Source organism: Fusarium mangiferae (assembly GCF_900044065.1).
Source record: "Fusarium mangiferae strain MRC7560 genome assembly, contig: FMAN_scaffold005, whole genome shotgun sequence".
Classification (NCBI taxonomy): Eukaryota; Fungi; Ascomycota; class Sordariomycetes; order Hypocreales; family Nectriaceae; genus Fusarium; species Fusarium mangiferae.
This window is the reverse complement of record NW_024573925.1, coordinates 1,359,316-1,378,045: the sequence shown is the minus strand read 5'-3', so window position 1 is coordinate 1,378,045 and position 18,730 is coordinate 1,359,316. Positions and strand designations below refer to the sequence as shown.

Sequence of the window (18,730 nt, the reverse complement as noted above, 5' to 3'; positions counted from 1 at the left end):
TGTAACAAGCTGTCATCACGCTAGATGACACAAGAAGGAGCATATGGATCCCATGCTGCCAGATCTATCGCTACCTTGGTTGACTCTATACACCGGCTCGGCTACTGACGTTTATCGCTTTTTTTTTGTACCTTCGTTTGTCGTCAAACTTGTGCGAGTCTTGAACATCTTATTTGGCCACCGACTCAGGGTCCATCTGTGCAAGATCCGGTGCCGAACACGGCAGCAGAAGAGAGCGACACTCCAACGTTCCACATAAGGATGAATCGTGCCACAAGTCTAAGTGCAGCAAGAGAGCGCTTCAGAGAGGCTCAGGTATTGCTGGCCCCTTGGCCATTCAATCACCAAACACTGATGGCAGCCACGCGTATTGAGTTCGATCAAGTTGTGGGGCAGTGTGAGGCAAGTCCTTGGCGTCAGGAAAGACAATAGTAGCTGCCCTACTATTGTCTTTAGCATCAAGTCATTTATGCCAAAGACAATAAGATCTCGGTACTCTGCACTTATTTATAATTAGCTCTCTTAATTATGCCCCCCCCAAAAAAACCCATTGGAATTGTTTCTGAATCGGTTCCCCACTATTTTGAAAGTGTTTCCTCCTCGCTCTCTCATGGAAGCAATTCGCCAGGTTTCTCATTTTCATTTTTCACCACCATACAAATCAGTCAGGAACCACTTCCTCATCCCTTTCAATCTTTCACGGAACCAGTCTGAAGCTGATTCCAATGGGTTATAAAAATCACCCCGCCTATCAGGCATATCTCAATGGTGGAGTGCGACCAGATCCTCGGCTCCTACCTCGCGTTCAGCAAAACACCGACGGCCAATACTTTATTAACCCAGGCGAACGGTATTGTCGATGGGTCGAGCCAGATGGCATGATTTGCTCTCAGGTAAGCAAAGAATCATTTTGAAACCAATTTGGAACTATTTGCTAATACCTTTAGGACAAACTTTTTCTAAGTCCGAGTAATCTGCGAAACCACTACTTCAGGGTGCACGAAAAGGTCCTTGAGAAAAGGCAAGACGGCAGGAACAAAGGCATGACCGAGGATGACCTTGTTCGTAAGTTGGAAATAGTTCTGATTGAGTTCTGAATTACTTCTAATCTGGTCTCAGGCTGGTACTCAGCTCTTACGGCAAACATTGCGCACGACTGGTCGCCACGAAAAGCCAAGGAACGTGGCAAGTCCCCGCCGCCGCAACCGAAGCCCTCGTTGCTTAGCCTCATGGGAGGAGAACCTACTCCGCTGTATGGGCCTGGTTCAGACCCAGTACCAGAGGTAAATAGGACTGGAATCAATTCAAAAGCAAATTCTAATTATTTCTCACAGGAAGATTCCGATGACGGCCCCCCCAACGACTCTCCCACCGCTCTCCGAAGTCAGCGCGCCAACCACAGCAGTGAAGCCCGTGAACCGACCGAGGGCGATGATAGCCACATAGTTGTATGTTTGGAATCAATCCGAATCTGATTCTGAAATGCTAATCATTTCAGCCTGAGTCTGATTCACCCGGTCCCTCGAACAGGTCCAAACGCCCTGCCCACATTTTGCCTCATATGCACACTCAAAAATCGGCTTCATACAAATTACCGACAGTTATGTCATCGCAGAACATTGTTTCATCTCCAAGCGGTATACCTTTCAGCTTGGCCATTGAGTTCTGGTCAATGCTCCCTCATCAATCAAGGCTTCTTCTCATATCTTCTACCACAGACGGAATTATTACATATATTAGGAAACAAAACTTATACACTTTAAAAACATTCCTTGAACACTATTAGGTTGTAGTTGCTTCTGCCTTGCACCGTGAATGCATGGTCTTGACTTTTGTTCAAGTACTGAAATTAGCTCTTTATACTCTCGACTAAGGCTATGCGGTGCTGGGTCCTATTCAACTCTCTGGCCAGCCCATAGTAGATCCCCGTGATGACTATTTCCGTGGCCCAAAAGTTGCCGAGATTCGGGGCCGATATCATCTTGTTGATATCTCAGAGCAACAAAGAAACCATTATCAGCATTACCACTAATTCATTCTTCACATGCAACACATATAGTCCCATATTTCGAATTTCACTGGTCATCGAATTCCGGTCAATTCCTTTACTATCGTTCGTTCTCAAAATCCTCTCACAATATCCTATTAAGAATCATCCACTATAGAAGGTTTCGGGAGAATTATAACGAGGGGTATCTGAAAATCCGGATTTCTGATAGAGAAAAAACGGTTTCCCATGTTTCTTGATCATCTCTATCGTGATTGATTCATTATTGGCAGAGAGTCTGTTACGAGGACTAAAAGCTCACCGTTACTTTGCGCGAAATCATATTAAGTAGTCTGGCGAGCACAAAACCACTATTCTAAAGATCTACGATGAGTATTTAAGAAATGAGTAACACGACCCTTGTCGCTGATTTATCGGGAAAGAAATTGATGCTTCGCAGCATCAATATCCATGAATTTAATGAATCGAAAAACAGCAAATGGCAAACAGTCAGCTGAAGTCAACAGAGGCCATCTTCCTTTCAAACTTGGATGGTAATGTTATATTCGCGCATACATCCAACTATAGCCTTTTTTTAATTCGAGCATTATTATTTCCGTGCCAGAGTAGGTATGATGCGTCGTTGGAAACCCATATGGCACTACGACTCAACGGCCATACCTGTATCAAACGTTTAAACACTGGCCAATTAGTATCATGTAATTGGACCCCAGGAAGTTAATTCACAAAATGGGAACAATACGGCCATAGAAACATCCTTCTTCCACCTCGTGGCCCTGCCAATTAGATCAAGCAGTGCATGACATGCCTATTCCCAGTGTAGACTGTGCGAGTTACATGCCGGATAACACTGTCTTTATCTCATGTGGGACCAAACTTTTTTTCTTGATTGCTTCAATCTGGACCCATCATACTCTTCCAGTTGCTTAACCACATTGACAATATGTCTCCTGTCGAAGAAACCGGAGACCTGTTCTCCGTCCTCCCAATGAAGATCCCTGCTACACCTTCATACCCAGAGACCGCGGTTCACGAAGTTCGTTTACGGAAAAATGCACCCAAGATACCTACCGCCAACGATTCACGAAGTCTATTCCTCAAGAACATTCCCGCAGACAGTACAGAACCTCACTTTCGCGCTGTCTTTACTCAACTTGTAGGCGCTGGGCGCTTTGAGGGTATTACCTTCGAAGACGAATCACGGACGCTACTACCTATTGATCCTGCGCAAGCCACAAAAGTTGCAGGGTTTGCGAAAAAGAGAAAACGCGGCGACGTTGAGGCGGAAGAGCGGGAGCGAGAAGAGGAAGCTACGCAATTACCCCAGATCTGGTCGCGGCGCGTACAACGGAGCAGCAGCACAGCAATTGTGCTTCTCGCAGACGAGAAGAGTGTGCAACTAGTCCTCAAGGCTATCGCAAAGCTACAAAAGAGTAAAAAGTATCCTACATGGGGTAGCGATCTCTCCGACGACGTCCCCTCGCTCGGCTCATCGTGGATCGCATCGCATCTGCAACTCTCGCGCGTCGACAAGCCAGCCACCCAAAAGGCTGTTCACGCTTTCTTCACTGCATTCAACCGCAAGGAGAAGGAAGCTGTTGAGCTAGCTAAGCGACTGCGCAATGAGCCAGACGAGGATGGTTTCGTTACAGTGACTCGCGGTGGACGGGCCGCTCCCGCCAGCCGAAACGAGGCTGAGGAAGCTAAGCGCAGAATGATCGAGAGGGATACCAAGAAGAAGTCTGAAACCAAGGATTTCTACCGCTTCCAGATGAGAGAACGACGCAAGGCGGAGCAAATGGCCTTGATGAAGAGATTCCAGGAGGATAAGAGAAAGGTGCAAGCGATGCGGGAGAAGAGGGGGAAATTCCGACCAGAGACATGAGATACTTGATAAAGCTCTATTTCATGTAAGTCATGATGCTCTTTTTGTTTGTCTTCATGATGACGTCGCGGGGCCATCGAACATGATGGGGTAGCGAGGCCTTTGGTCTCCCATCTCGGGTGCCGAAAACAACCGCGTTACAATCTTCTCAAATTTGTCTGAGACAAAGCCACTGTTCCATATTCTGTCAGACTCTATCCGTGAGCCCCACTGACCAGTCAAGCGGTTTCTAGAGCATGTCAAGCTTGGTCTACACAAAGTTCAAAGACATCCATGTTGACGCGCAACTTATACCCGAGTCATGATGGCTTCTCGTATTCTAACCATTACGACTCAACACATGCTGTCATCGCCGCTCGGATCAACACCCTTAAGTCTGAAAAGGGTCCAGGAGATGGAAAATTTGCCATGGGCAATATTCGGGCCTTTGGTTTCTACCACGTTTTAACTCTGTCTCGCCTCGGCCAAGAAGCTATCAAGGCGGGGAGGACCTTGTCGGAAGGAGGAGATAGAAAAATAGAATCAGTGCGGCTTCAGAGCTTGAACCTGTTTCAGACTGAGACTTTGAGTTGACAGTGCATGTGCCAGCAGATGTCTGCTTCAACGTCAAGTTGTCCATGGAAACAATGCACACCACCATTCCTATGACATTTGGCCACTTTCCGACCACATCTTCCCCTCATCCATACCTTGATCAGGCTGTATACTGTAAACATGCCCAATTTCGGCCCATCAGCATTGTCTTCGAGGCTTTCTAGTTTAACAGGTGGAACTGTCGACCCAGACAACGACCCTCACCAGGAACTCCAAAACCCTCACTTTTGGCCCAAAAACAGAAAAACCTTGATCATCTGCATTGCCACCTGTCGAGCGCTGTCTTGTCAAAAGGATGACCCTGGCTGGTCTCTCGTTCAGGCCCGCCTCACTTTTGCAGGGATCTCATTGGCGGACGCATTGTTTACTTTGCTCCCCCACATAGCAACCAGCTCTCCCCACCAAAACAATTAAAGGGACCACAAGCTTGTACACTTATACAGGAGAGATAGTACTAGTACCTTTGCGCAGGAAATTGATGAGAAAAAGTCAATCCCTTGAAGATTCGAGGATATGTGTATCAACTTTGGACTCGCTCACCTGTCACAATGATCGATACCGATAATCTTCGTACAGCATCGCTGTATATCAACAACCAGCTTCTATCTAGAGGTTTACTTCGTGATGGCCAGAGTATCGATTTCGCCGGCGCGGCCTTCAATGGCGATGAAGCTGGAGCCACCATGGGACGGATCGTGAGCGTCCTAAACGATCTAATACTCCGACGAGATGTACGTTAGCTCTCACGTGTCTCGATACAACTAACAGTCACAGCGTGATGCAGAACATCGCGAATCCCTCTCAACCACCATGCGCACCCTACGCGCCGATAACCTCAAACATACCAACGACATCGCGCGACTAACAGAGAAACATACCGAGGCCAAGAGGAAGTTGGACATTGCAGAAGCTTCAGAGGCTGCTCTCAGAACGCAAATGAAGTCGGCAGACGCCGCCATACGCGGTTTAAAGGAAGAAGTCGCCCGTACAAAGGGACTGGTCGCCCAGGCACGAGCTGCGTGCGCAACAGACGTCCGTAGACGAGACCGCCAAATCGATACCTTGAAGAAACAGCTCGCCGAAGCTGGGCGTGCGCGAGGATCCCGAGCGAACCCTGGCGTAACCTCAATCCTCGTCACAGGCGATGTTGGCGAGGAAAAGTCGACAGGTCGCGGAGGCATCACAGCAGCAGATGACTATGATCTGCGCAACGAAACAAATGCATTCTTGGCCAAACTGGCTCAAAATCTTAGTGAAGAAAACGAAGCTATTCTTTCCATAATGCGCAAAACGATGCAGCAACTGCGGGACATGAGTGGGTGGAACAACGAGAACCAGGATAACCTTGTTATCCAGCAGCAAGGGTGGCAGGATATGGCTTCGGAGCTGGACTCTGTGCTGGAACACATGCGAACTATCCTAACGAACCCCTCGTTCGTGCCAATCGAAGAGGTCATGGTTCGAGAAGAGGAAATCAGCCGTCTCAAGGATGGTTGGGTCAAGATGGAAAGCCGCTGGACTGAGGCAGTTCATCTGATCGATGGTTGGCGGAAGCGTATGGCTGCTAATGGACGGCCGATTTGCGACGAAGAGCTTCAGATGGGATTGCGTCTTAGCCCAGTAAGGGTACGAGATGTAGAGGAGACAAGGCACGCATCCGCTCTCAGACTTTCTGCTGTTGCTGAGGAGCCCGAGGATGAGATGGATGTTATCGACTCGCCATGCCCTTCGCGTTGTTCCCCTCGCGTACAACTAGTCCCAGAGTCAGAGCCTGAGGATGAAGTTGACCAGGAAAATGACGTCGAATCCGACTACGACGAAAACATACCAATCGACGACTATGACGTTGAGGAGCCTAATGTGCAGATCCTTCAACAGTCCACAGCGGCTCCCATCTACCACACAGACCCAGACTCATCGCCACTACCAGAGCCTCCCCAGCTCAGCCCCTTGAAAGATTCTGCATCAGCCGGAAACCGTGGCTCTCAACCACGCAAACATGGCAAGGGAGATTTCACCACTATTGTGGAGGAAAACACATGGGACCTTGCTGCAGAAGGAGGCTCCATTCCTCTTAGATATGATCAAGAACCTCGCGATCGCGTGTCATCCTCTTCTTCACTCGATGAGGTCCTCCTTGTCAAGTCACCGGAAACTGCCCCCCAGGTTAACGAGATGAAGATGTCTACTCCCCAACACCAAAGCTCCCACCGCAGTAGCGACGACCAAAGTGAGACCCAAACGTCACCCAACCGTTCCCCTCGTCGAACAGCATCACGTCTCCCCCTCCCACGGAACATCGATCCCGCTCCTCAACAAAGTCCTCTCACTATGGCGACTATTGCCGCCAAATTGGCCGCTTCAGAGCGCGAGGCTGATGCTGCTCGTGTTCGAGCCAAGCTTCGAGCTGCCCGTGGAACTCGTGGGGTCAAGAAGCCAACCATCACTTCATCTCAGCCAGATCAGGCTACCGAATCTACAAACGAAACCGAAAAGAGAAATGATTTTGAGAATGTCGACCCTGTAAAGAGGGATCCAGTACCGACTGATGATCAGCTGAAGCCTCAAAAACGACGCCGTGAACGCCGAATGAGCAAGAGTGTATCGCGACGGAGAAGCACGTTGAGTCCTTGGGAGCTTGAAAGCTTGATGAATGGAAGCGTGCAGTAATGAGAATTTGTCATGATGGGCGGAATCCTGGAAAGCTTACTTGGGCAATATTGGTCTGGCGTTTGGTGCAGAGAAGCGGTGACCCGAGAAGGGATCAAGTTTAATACATTTCTAATGGATGGATTTTATCATACTTCACGCGAGAACGGTCTGCTTGCAAGTTGTGGAAGAAAACTGTAGATTCATATAAACACAGCTCAAATACCCCCTAACAACATGCCTTCGGTCCCTCAAGTCAGGTCCCTCAGCCAGCAAGTGGAAAAGCAAAAGATAGACTGAAGTAAACAACCGACTCCCTGTCCTTGATTCTGGATCGTAAACTCCAATAAAATTTCATAAGTCACCGGCGTGTCCCGTCTGTAAATTACAGAGCAGGCGCCGTAGCAATAAGCACCGACATGACAGCAGCTCCTCCAAGCGCGACATACCCGACCGCTTCTGCCATACGACGAAGACGTTTGGCTGGTGGGGGTCCCAATGCTGCAATGTGGCGAGGTCTTGCACTCGGCTGCCCCTTTCGACGGTGCGCCTCTGGGCGAGATTGGCGGTCGCTGGAAACTTGTTCTTCTTCCGGCGTAAGTTGGGAAATTTCATCGGCCTTTCTCTTGGTTGCTGTGGATTCTGGTACCGGAATCTCCACGGGTTCAGCTGCTTTTGCGGCGACCGGTTTTGCTGGCTCCACGTCTTCGACTGATTTGGCCAGTTCAGGTGCTTCTAAAGCTTCAGCTGGCTGGGCATCACCGTCCTCAGCAGTATCTGCGTCATTCTCTTGGGCCACCACCTTCTCAGTTGTCTCAGTTGTAACTTCGACACCAGAGGACTTCTTGCTCTCTTGAAACGCCCAGGCGGATGAGTCGTCCAACTCTGGCTCGACAGAGGCGGTGATTGTTTCGACGAGCTCAGGGGGCGTTGCCAGATATCTAAGACCGGAAGATACCAACTCGGAAGCGCGAGGTTCAATTTCATCTGTGGGCGACTGGAGTTCATCTTCTATGTGCACAGGGATTTTGTTTTCCATCCCTGCCCGCGAGAGATAGAGTTCCTGGACTGGTTCCCGACGGACGGGGTCCATGGGTCGAGCTTGGGGTTGTGCGCGGGCAGCTGCAGCATTGGCTTCCCTAGCAGCAAAGAACTCGTACTTTCCATGCTTCCTGCCTACAACCTCAGCAGTAGAGTGTGTGATCGTCTCATGGTTGTATTTGTCGAAGACAGCTTCTGAAATCGGGGGAAGCTTCAGGGACGACGTGCCATTAATCGACATCATTGGAGCAAGGTCTGATTTCCATGTATAGTGGCTCTTGTCCAGCTGGGTGAAGTTGACACTATCAAGTTGTTGAGGAGCATCCCGGGTCTGGGTGCTCACAGGGTTGGCCAAGGGCTGCGCATGGGTCTTCTCGGGGCTCATCACAGATGCCATGATAGTAGCCTCGTCAATGTGACCGTTCTCTTGAGGAGCAGGTTCCTGATTGTGGACTGGAAAATGGTCAAAATGGTCTAGAGCACTGTACCCCATGAACATACCTTGCTCTTCTTCAAACTCGTCATGCTCTGCGAAGTCTTCTTCTTCATCGACAATAGAGTCCCCTGCGACGGATGACATTGCATAGTCGACACTCTGGCAATCTTCTGAAATGCCACCATCAGAGTCATCTGTGTCCATAGAGTTTCGTGACAAGTCGTTTTCCGCTTCTTCAGGCTCTTCCTCCAGATCAGAAAACTCGTGGCCCATGACAGAAACAGGCTCTGGCAGCTTGCGGGGAGGTATCTCTAGAATATGAGGACAGTTGTCAAAAGTCTCAGTTCCATTTCTGACATTGGAAAGAGGACATTGATCATCCATTGTCAAGTCGATCGGACCAAGACCAAAAGATGAAGTAGCCATTCTAGCAGGGACAAATTTGTGTGTGCGCAATATCTCGTAGCTATTGTTCACTTGGTCTTCGTCACTGATTAGAGATTCGATGTCGCTATCTTCAGGAACGCGGAAGCTATTGCCGCGCAATTCGGGGCTGGGATAATTAGCAAAAAGACAGGAGACATTGAAAGACGACATACTTGATGGAGCCGTATGTCTGACGGACTATCATAGCGCAAGGGTAGTGTTTATCCTGGGGTCGTTCAATGAAAGCACCAAATTTGAGCTTGTCACCACTGGTCACTTCATGGTTCACGTTCGTTTCGAGGCGGACGTCGTTTTTATAGGTCCCATGGAGAGAACCCGTGTCCTTGATATAAAGTTTCTAAGTGAACAGTTAACACAGGGTTACTGGAGAGTTTGCCTCCATAAAGCTTACCTGTTTGTCGGCGTCAAGGGTGAAGAGTGCATGTTTTCGAGACATGACTGGTGAATCGAACCAAGTATTGCTCTTGGCAGCTTCAAAGGCTCCATTTCTTTTGCTAGTTCGGCCGACCTCGATGGTCGGATTCTTTTTACTCAGAAAGATGCGGCGAGTTGGATATGAGAAGCTGGGCGGCGGGTCGGCGATGGAGAGAGTGATGGCGACTATAAATGTTAGTTATCATCGAGGTTCAGGGAGTATGTTTATTCTGTTGTTTGGGCATCGCCTTACCTTCATCGCGATACTCGGGTACCGCCATTTTGATTGCTTGTTGATGACAAAATGACGAGCTCGAGTGAAGATGATAGTGTTTGGTGATTCCTTTGGTTAGTGGTGCACACTGTCTCATATACCTGCGCTGGGCCCACTTCTTGAGGAAGGATGTCAGCAGGGCAAACGCAGACTCGAAAGAGTGCGAGTTAACGAAGGAAGAAAGAACAAGCCTATTAAATAGGGCTACCCTTTTGGTTCGAGAGGAAGGTTGAAAGATAAAAGTTAAAGGTAACACAGATGAAAGGTAAGTGGTGTTGGGAAGCCCGGAAGGTGAATGCAGGCTTGTAAGTACCTTAGCTCCGATAAGTGGCGGGGCTTATCGCTGCCTGCCTTGTGGGCTGCTGTCACCTGTCCCGTCTGCTGTTACGGCAGTGGCCTTGCACTGCTGCCCCACTTCGCGGGGTGAAAGGAACCCCGCCGGAACCTTCAGTGTGGGCTTACCTGGTAGGTGATCGTGAGTAAGTTGCTCACAATAAAACTCAGAAAGATATAGAATTCCTTCAAGAATCTTTGGGTATCCTTCAGGTAGAACAAGGTATCACAGCTGATGGTGAAGCAGTATTATCAGTTTCAGGGTCTGGGTTGGATCTAGTGCTCTTAGGTTGGTGTTAATGGCAGCTGTTTCAAGTGGGTCGCACTGTACACTGCCGAAACACCCTGGACCTGAGTATCGAAGCAACTGTTGTGATGAGACACCACTTCACCAGCTTATTGAACTACTGATTTCCTTCAAGCAAAGCTGCCGGCCCTCGAAGAAGCTCGTAACCAAATAAAACCCAGTGTAAAGGCAGAAAATCGGACCGATGGGAAGATGGCTTGAGTGAAGAGGTCATGGATAAATAGTGCAAGAGTTAATTTGAACTGTGTAAATTAGGCGGACTGCTTTGCTAACCACTTCGCTTGGCACCCTACCCTATGGCCTTATCATGCTAGGGGAATGCCAGAAAACTTGAGGCCATTATCCTGAGTAAATGGAAACACTGAAGAAAGTTTAGTTTATATTAATAGGTCTTTAGACTACTTGTTTTTGGCACCATCATCTTCACTCGAGAGTCCGCGTCTTCTTTATCGGGTACGTACGCGCAATCAAATGGTGGTACCCAAGCATCGTAATGAAGGTACTCGTATCAGGGTCATGCAAGTGGTTGAGCTGGCACGGTGACTAGCATTTTAACTCACTGCCTAAAAAATAGCAACATGGCGTCAGGTGAGAATCTTTCCATTGGTACCAGCGCTATCAGCAGTGGTCGATACGGCGGGTGTGAGTTGGCTTCCAACGCATAAATGTCAGCTTGGTTTTGTTTCAACCCTCCTGGAAAAAATATCAATAGATAGTACATTATGAAGCTTGGACTTCAGCTACCAGGTGCTCGTAAATGAGAAACAGGCAAGGAAGGATAGAACTCTCCGTGGTTCAGCCAGCCAAGGCAGCAGTAAGGTAGTTGCACAAAGCGATGTTCTCTATCTCGTCTGTGATACTCAATTTATATCAGTGATGAGCTTCATTATCAGATCTATTACAATCTAGCCCTACCTATTGCATCTCCATACGAGCTCAGTCAAGCCTCGGTTTATGTGATGCCGCCTCTGCCTAACCCACTGGCACGGGTATCAGTATATCAAATGATTGGCGCTTACTAATATTAAGTGAAACTCTTCGGTTGGTTTCTCGTTTGTCAGATTTCACATTCGCTTTTCCTAACCACATTTGACGTCGGAGGAAGCTGGATCCTTTCATCGCACTACTTCTTAAGTAGCGAAATTATATTCAGAAGTTTGAACTCAAAGCGTGATTCGACATTGCTCAAGCACCAAGAAAATACTCTGATTAAGATACCAATCAGCAAGGGACTAAGCGAGTTAGATCGATGACGCTGACCGAGACAAGGATTCAAGTGGAGAATAGCTAAGCGGGTGAGTGGGATGTTAGCATCCATTCCTTGTCCCTTTTCTGGGGAGGCTACCCACTATGTTGTCATTTGAAGTATTGGAACAAACATGTGATATATACTTCAGACCTCATGAACTATTGACAAGAATGCATGAGATTCCTCAGATGGGAGGTAAGGTAGTACCCAGAAGCATCTAGCATGTAGCTCCAAGTAATATTCAAGCCTCTGAGTCACAAACCCCTTAACCGTTGGCTTGCACCTGCATGTTCAAGGCACTTTAAGCTTCACGGCTAATGATTTGCCACTTAAAGTGCTGGAATTTCTCAGCGGCGCCTGATCCATGTTCCACTCAGACTGTTCCACTGTCCACAGGGCTGCTCATACTTCTGGTGCCACGCCACAACCCGGTTCTCGCTGGCTTTAAACAAATAGGTATTTATCGCCGTTCGTCCACTTCCTTCTCTCCTCTTCCCTTACTTTGCTCAAATCCAGGTGCAACCATCTTGCTAACACCTATCTCCGAACTCCTCCTATTGTCGCGCGAACTTCCCCATGGACTTTATGCCTCGATACGCCTATAAAGTAACACCAACCTCAGCCTACTACACACACATCAGTCGACCCAGACCCAAAACCATACCCAAGTGACAGAATTTTCAACTAGACGAGGATCACTTGCTGCACAGCTTTTGATCATTTGATCGTTATAAACTTGCCTAGATTCAAATTTTGCAAGTTTTCCTCGTCGATTAACCTCCATCCTTTTTGCACATTCTCATTTACAACACCACTTTTGGACTTAACCAAGACTTCAGCAAAATGATGAACCACGCTCGAGTCAAGGCCCTCAAGGGCGACGGAAAGACTACATCAAAGAAAGCCATCAAGTCAGGTCGTGCTTCCGCTGGGTTGACTCCTCGAGGCTCTCCTTTCGCTTCGCTTCTCACGTCACCCGCACATTCCGCAGCCCCGAGTCGGGCTGCTTCTGACGAGAGTGAAGATGACTTCGAGTACGACGATACCATGAGCATTGCTTCCGGAAGCTCTCTAGTCGACACCAACGAAGATGGCACCAACACATTCGACGCCAAGCAGTTTATGGAAGAACTTCAGGATCGCAAGCACAACAATAGCGATGCCCGAACTCAACTTCTAGAACTCTACATTAAGGTTTTGCGACATCGATTCGCCCCTGCCACCCACGAGTGGCTTGACGATTCGGCCAACGAACTCGCAGAGCTTTTCATTCGTGGCGCTAATCGCGGCATGGAAGCCAGAGAGCGGCTCCTCTATCTTCAGGCATATCTTCTGACTCTTAGTTCCTCAGAGGACGCAAACGTTTACGAGCATGCCGAAGGAACTCTCAAGCAGATAATTGCCGACGACGACGATGAGGAATGCAAGGCCTTTGGCATTTACGCATTGTGCTTTACTGTGCTTTATGGCGGCGGTGGCGAGACGGAGGCCCTTGAGCTGCTCGACTACCTGTACGCTATTGTTGAGTCTGATGGAGACAACATCGATTCCTATGACAATGGCTTCATTGTTGCGGCTGCTCTTCGAGGTTGGGCCTTTGTTGCTAGCCATGTGGACGACTTTTCATATGCCGCCACCATGGCTTTGGATGGCTTTTACGAACAGCTTGACAGTGTTGATGTTGGTGTTCAAGCTCAGGCCGCTGCCTGCATTGCACTCATTTTCGAGGCGGCGCGCAATCATGAGGAAGAGACAGGCGAATCTTGGGATCTTCCCGTCAACCCAGAGAAGCTCACAGGCCGCATGTCAGAGCTCGCCAAGCAGAGCTCCAAATCAGTTTCAAAGAAGGATCGCCGAGACCTTCGAGATAGCTTGATGAGCGCTATTACCTCACTTGAGAAGGGTGTTGGACCAGGATATTCGTCAGCTGGCTATACACCTCAGAAGGGTGATAAGCGCCCAACCTCCAAGCCCAATGAGGATGGTGTCATTGAATTTGGATACCGTCACAAACTTCGCCTCGGCAACTACGTCGCCGTGATCGATTCGTGGTCACTCTCTTCCAGAATCGACATGATGAGACTTCTTTTTGGAGGACACCTACAAAAGCACATTTTTGACAACCCTGTCGTTGCTGAGTGTCTAAGTGACGCCAACTTTAGTGACCAGGGACCAGTCGCCAAGAAGTCCCCTAAGAAATAAGACAACTACATTGCATTGGGATTTGCGGTTTAGGCGTTTTGTGGGCGTTTTGATACAGACATTATACCTGGGGGGTTATTACATGGAGGGTTTGAGAAGGGCATACGTTTTTGTCGGTCTTTGACGATATTGTCAGAATAGACGAGTGGATGATTGTGCTAATGTGCTTTTTCTGTCGCACTCTTTCAAGCGGCGATATTTGGTGGGTTTACTTTGCCTTTCATCTTTATCAATACAGCGTCTTTACAGTTATTTGTCATATGCTTGCTTGGTGATTCGAGTGTTTTAATCTTGTAGTAAAAGAAGAGGATGATATTTCTGGAATAATTTAGCGCTTTAGGCTTGAAGCCATCACATTGACACCTTGAGGCTTGTTTCTCCCATGAGACATGGTTCAGTTCTTCTCAATAACTTGTAACATATGCATCGTCATATTCTATTGGTCGCTTATCATTTGTTGTATCGCACACTAAGCCACAATTTGATCCCCGCTAAACCCATTAATGAAACTTGGCATCAACCACTCATAAGCTGTAGCACATGAACTGGGCTGTTTTCAAGGCAGGCCACCACAAGGCATCGACATTTCTTCTTCTGTCTACCACATAACCTCAATCTAATTCATTCGAACTCGACGGCAAATTGCAATATACACCATGACGCGAGTCTCGGTATACACTTCGGCCCTGGCGGCCTTTGTAGCTGGTAAGTTTTCCGACTTTCTGCCCACAGCACGCGCCTGCAATGACGTATGCGACCGGTTCTAGCTCATCTCGAGTTGACAAACAATAGCCACGGTCATGATAGTAATCCCGATATGGCTCCCTAACTGGGTAACATACTCCGTCACTTCGGCCACCGGCGAGATAGTCGAGAGGCATATCGGCTTACACAAGAGCTGTTCAACGCTGGATGATCCATACTGTCGACCATTCCCCCCCAAAGATCTCTGTCAAGGAGGTGAACGATACTTCTGCTCCATGTGGAGGACCGTTGGGTTTCTAGCATCATTTGCTACTCTGCTATGTTTGGGCGGTTTGGTGACTTTTGTTGTCATCATGTGCGGTGGGAAATACAAGCGCGAGACTGGATGGCCTTTTGCCGCTGGCATGCTGACCCTAATTTCTGTTATGGAATTTGTGGCTATTTCTATTGTGGTGAGTTTTTCTGCTACGAAAGTGTTTCGATACAAACTAATCTATGCTAGGCGTACCTTTATGATCATGATGATCAGTTCAATATTCCTGGGTGGTCGCTCGATACGTCGTTCTACCTCAGCACCACCGCGGCAGTTATCTGTCTTCTGACTGCCACTGGTATTGCTTTCTCCGCATACCTTCTTCCCCCCGAGGAGGGATACGATTTCTTGTCGGACCCTCTCGATGCTTAGGAAGTCTACAATAACTAATGCTTGGATTTGTTGGCTGCGTATCTTCTCGTCTGATGTTCTCATGGCAGGTGTTTTGTTTCAAGTAAAGAGTCTCCGGTGTTGGATGTCTGGTACATTTCAAGGTGCTGATCTAGAATAATACAAGGGGCTCTGCTGTAGCTACCTTAAATAGATTTAGTTAATCAATAGATTATTTCGCCTATTGGAAGTGACTAGTACCATGAGGTATAATCATCACAAGTAACTGTGTCTGTCCATGGCTAACCCCAAACTGTCAGAGTCCACAAACAAGTCAGCTTACAATCCTTCTCCTAGTGGTACAACTGCTGTGTGTGTTGTAATTAGTATAGCCGTATGAGGCATGTGGTGATGCAGGCGGGGTATATGTAGCTCCCCACCTTTGCTCTTTATCAACATCAACTCATCTCACACAACCTCGGTTCAGAAAAAAACAAATCACCTCAAGTTATACCCAAGCACTACTTAACTCTTCAAACCAAAAGCACTATGACTACTGATACCCCAGGACTCTCGCCAGATCAGCTGGAAACCTTCAATCGCGATGGCTACCTCATTCTCCCTGGCGCCCTCTCCAGCTCAACTGTCAGATCTCTACTCGACGAAACTCACAATCTTCTCGAAAGTTTCTCTCTAGATGATCACCCTCTCACACGTTTCTCAACCGGCGAGAAACGTGACCATGTTGGTGACGACTACTTCCTGACTTCAGGTGACAAGATTCGGTTCTTCTTCGAGGAAGACGCTTTTGACGATGATGGAAAACTCACCAAACCCAAGGCTCGTGCTGTCAACAAAATCGGCCATTACCTGCACGCTCTATCCCCTCCATTTGCTCGTCTTCTGGACCATGATACAAGCAAGGTCAGCCCACCTGCTGTGGCACGTAGCCTTGGCTTCAAAGACCCTCGGTGTCTGCAGAGCATGGTTATCTGCAAGCAACCAGAAATAGGAGGCGCCGTACCTCCGCATCAAGTATGTCAAGCTGATGCTGTTTTATGACTGACTAACATCCATCAGGATAGCACTTTCTTGTACACTAACCCTCCATCGGCGGTTGGTTTCTGGTACGCACTTGAGGATGCCACGCTTGAGAATGGATGTCTAAGTTTCCTCCCCGGCTCACATCTCTGGGCACCAGTCGAGAAAAGACTTGTTCGCAAGGCAGGCAATGTGGGCACAGAGATGGTGGATAATGACGGACCAAAGTTTCCTGAAGCAGCAGGCTATGGACAAGCAGCGCCAGGCGGACCACATAAGTATGTCCCTGGAGAAGTCAAGGCTGGCGATCTAGTCCTTATTCACGGCAACCTGTTGCATAAGAGCGAGAAGAACACCAGTCAAAAGGGTCGGATTATTTACACGTTCCATATCATTGAAGGACAAGACAGGGACTATGATGATAAGAATTGGCTTCAACCACCAAACGAGGGGTTCCCCAAGTTGTATGCTTAAATGAATACAATAATCTCGATAACATATACTATTGCAGCGCTCATTAGAGTCCCTTTTTACGTCCACAGATAAGTATGCCGATAGACACACGTTGAAACATGATGCGTGGGTATGCCAATAAAATTAGTCTGCGAACATGGTTTTACAGTCTATCCGCCATCTTCGTCCTAATCCTGTGTCATCAAAGACGGGTATCATAATCCTCACTCAGAGTCCGATTCATCCTCACTCGAACTTTCGTCAGAGCTCGACTCATCCGAGGAAGACGAGGAGTCGCTTGAATCTTCCTCGCCGGGCTGTCGATAAGCTCGTGCCGGGGCCTCATTCTCGGATTCCTCCTCAGATGATGAAGAGCTTCCGCTGCTGCTGGTGTCGGAGTCACTCTCTGAATCAGAGTCCGAGTCCGACTCGGAACTGCTGGAATCACTGTCTTCGACATTCACACGGAGCTTTCGTCGACGTTTTCCGGCAACGCCGTCGGTGATCTTCACAGTCTTCTCTGCATCTGGAGTTGATGTGACGTTGTTATCGCTTGCAGTGATGGTCTGTGATGATGCGATGCTGGCCACAGTGTCTTCGCCATCGGAGAGTTCGTCAATGACAAGTTCAGCTCTCATGCGCTTCACAAGTCGGCGAATGATGACATCCTCCTCTTCTGAGTCCGAGAGATAATCGACCTCAGTGAAGCCCTTTCTCTTAGTCCCCACTGTGTGATTTTCAAGAATTTTAGCAAGAACCTCCTCATATCGTTTTTGAGTAGCCTCAAGGTCTTTGGTTCCCTCAGGGAACACCTTTGCTCCATCCGATTGGTCCTGATCCCTAACCTCGCGAGCATTCTCCAGCAGCCGCATCCTGACAAAGCCCTTCAAGTCTTGGATGTAGTCGTAGAAGGCTTCAATGTCAGAGGCGGGGATTCCATCGGCATCGAAAACGTGCTTGATGAGGTTTGATTGGTGGTTTTTGTTGAACTTCCAGCTATCGCGAGCTGTCTTCCAGAGCCTCAAGTATTCAAGCGCAGGCTTGAGATCAGTAGGGACCTGGGGTTGAGGCTTCTTTGCGGGGCCTTTGCTCTTGGCCTTGCTCTGTTTAATGGGTCTTGATGGTGTCCTGGTAGAGTGGTTGTTGGATGGTGAATCGGCAAAGGTGACTGACTTCTGCCTCTTTAACTGTCCCGGTGCATTCCAACTTGTTGTGGCTTCATCCTGACGTGGTCGCTTAGCAACCTGAGAGGAATTGGAAGGTGGCGGGGCGTCGAATTTTCTCTTTGTACTTGACTGGATGCTTGTGCTTGTACTGCTGGTTGGGTGCCCAAAGCTGGGCTCAGATGCATCAGAAGGCTGCTTGAGCTTCAAGCCCAATTTCTTCCAGGCGGGAGTTTGACCAGACATTGTGAGATGATGTTTGTACAGTTGGTTTGAAGGAGAGGACAGAGAAACAGCAAAAAGAACGTGAACGGACTTCGACTCTCAAAAAGTTGACAACCTGAGATTTGTGTTTTCTTCAACTTCCTCAGATTTGCTGTAGTTGCCAGGGCCCTTGAATTTTCTTCTAGCTGCTGTGTTTGCGGTGGATTCTCTGTTGATTTTCGAAGGGCCAATTACAACAGCGCAAAGTCTAAAGGGGGACTCTGAGTTGTCAATTCTGCAAGTTCCTTTTAGCGCAACGCAAGTGCAAGGCCGATATGCAATGTCGTGTTGTTGCGGGCCAGATCTCCTGGGTTGTCGAGCAACTTTTTTCTGAGGATCATCATGAGTGGATCTAGAGATGCGATAAGATAAGAAATATGGGGAGCTTGAGCGACGATATTATGTGGAAAGAGCTTCAAGCTGACCGGGAACTTCATCATTCAGACCTCTCTGGAAGGCTAGAATTCTGAATGGTTTTGAGTTCATACAGCGTCTTATATAGTTTGAGATCGTGGAATGGCTTTTCGCCCATAAATAAATCCAGGCTTCTCTTATGAGAAAGCATCATAGTGTCTGTCTTTTGTGTCACCCTGCCACCTTACCACCTTCTGCCTGAGGATTA

General features: G+C 48.2%; 8 protein-coding genes across 8 annotated transcripts; 6 read left to right on the top strand and 2 right to left on the bottom strand.

The window, feature by feature from the left end:
• Positions 1-725: 725 nt before the first annotated feature.
• FMAN_16112 (uncharacterized protein) lies at positions 726-1,786 on the top strand (the record flags this gene model as incomplete). Its single annotated transcript, XM_041831023.1, has 5 exons — positions 726-893; positions 948-1,065; positions 1,120-1,283; positions 1,335-1,448; positions 1,499-1,786. 5 exons carry the CDS (start codon positions 726-728, stop codon positions 1,784-1,786), a joined length of 852 nt encoding a protein of 283 aa, XP_041681628.1.
• Positions 1,787-2,951: 1,165 nt separating this feature from the next.
• Positions 2,952-3,893, top strand: FMAN_07404 (uncharacterized protein; the record flags this gene model as incomplete). Its single annotated transcript, XM_041831022.1, has 1 exon — positions 2,952-3,893. The coding sequence occupies one exon, from the start codon at positions 2,952-2,954 to the stop codon at positions 3,891-3,893; it is 942 nt and encodes a 313-aa protein (XP_041681627.1).
• A 1,142-nt stretch (positions 3,894-5,035) lies between these two features.
• Positions 5,036-7,157, top strand: FMAN_07403 (uncharacterized protein; the record flags this gene model as incomplete). Its single annotated transcript, XM_041831021.1, has 2 exons — positions 5,036-5,218; positions 5,262-7,157. The coding sequence occupies 2 exons, from the start codon at positions 5,036-5,038 to the stop codon at positions 7,155-7,157; spliced, it is 2,079 nt and encodes a 692-aa protein (XP_041681626.1).
• Positions 7,158-7,521: 364 nt separating this feature from the next.
• FMAN_07402 (uncharacterized protein) lies at positions 7,522-9,755 on the bottom strand (the record flags this gene model as incomplete). Its single annotated transcript, XM_041831020.1, has 5 exons — positions 7,522-8,630; positions 8,679-9,166; positions 9,213-9,397; positions 9,452-9,660; positions 9,728-9,755. The coding sequence occupies 5 exons, from the start codon at positions 9,753-9,755 to the stop codon at positions 7,522-7,524; spliced, it is 2,019 nt and encodes a 672-aa protein (XP_041681625.1).
• Positions 9,756-12,480: 2,725 nt separating this feature from the next.
• FMAN_07401 (uncharacterized protein) lies at positions 12,481-13,839 on the top strand (the record flags this gene model as incomplete). The annotated part of the gene is made up of 1 exon (XM_041831018.1): positions 12,481-13,839. One exon carries the CDS (start codon positions 12,481-12,483, stop codon positions 13,837-13,839), a length of 1,359 nt encoding a protein of 452 aa, XP_041681624.1.
• A 656-nt stretch (positions 13,840-14,495) lies between these two features.
• On the top strand, positions 14,496-15,229 carry FMAN_07400 (uncharacterized protein; the record flags this gene model as incomplete). The annotated part of the gene is made up of 3 exons (XM_041831017.1): positions 14,496-14,544; positions 14,632-14,996; positions 15,047-15,229. The coding sequence occupies 3 exons, from the start codon at positions 14,496-14,498 to the stop codon at positions 15,227-15,229; spliced, it is 597 nt and encodes a 198-aa protein (XP_041681623.1).
• Positions 15,230-15,736: 507 nt separating this feature from the next.
• Positions 15,737-16,702, top strand: FMAN_07399 (uncharacterized protein; the record flags this gene model as incomplete). Its single annotated transcript, XM_041831016.1, has 2 exons — positions 15,737-16,222; positions 16,268-16,702. 2 exons carry the CDS (start codon positions 15,737-15,739, stop codon positions 16,700-16,702), a joined length of 921 nt encoding a protein of 306 aa, XP_041681622.1.
• Positions 16,703-16,905: 203 nt separating this feature from the next.
• Positions 16,906-18,090, bottom strand: FMAN_07398 (uncharacterized protein; the record flags this gene model as incomplete). Its single annotated transcript, XM_041831015.1, has 1 exon — positions 16,906-18,090. The coding sequence occupies one exon, from the start codon at positions 18,088-18,090 to the stop codon at positions 16,906-16,908; it is 1,185 nt and encodes a 394-aa protein (XP_041681621.1).
• Positions 18,091-18,730: the final 640 nt, after the last annotated feature.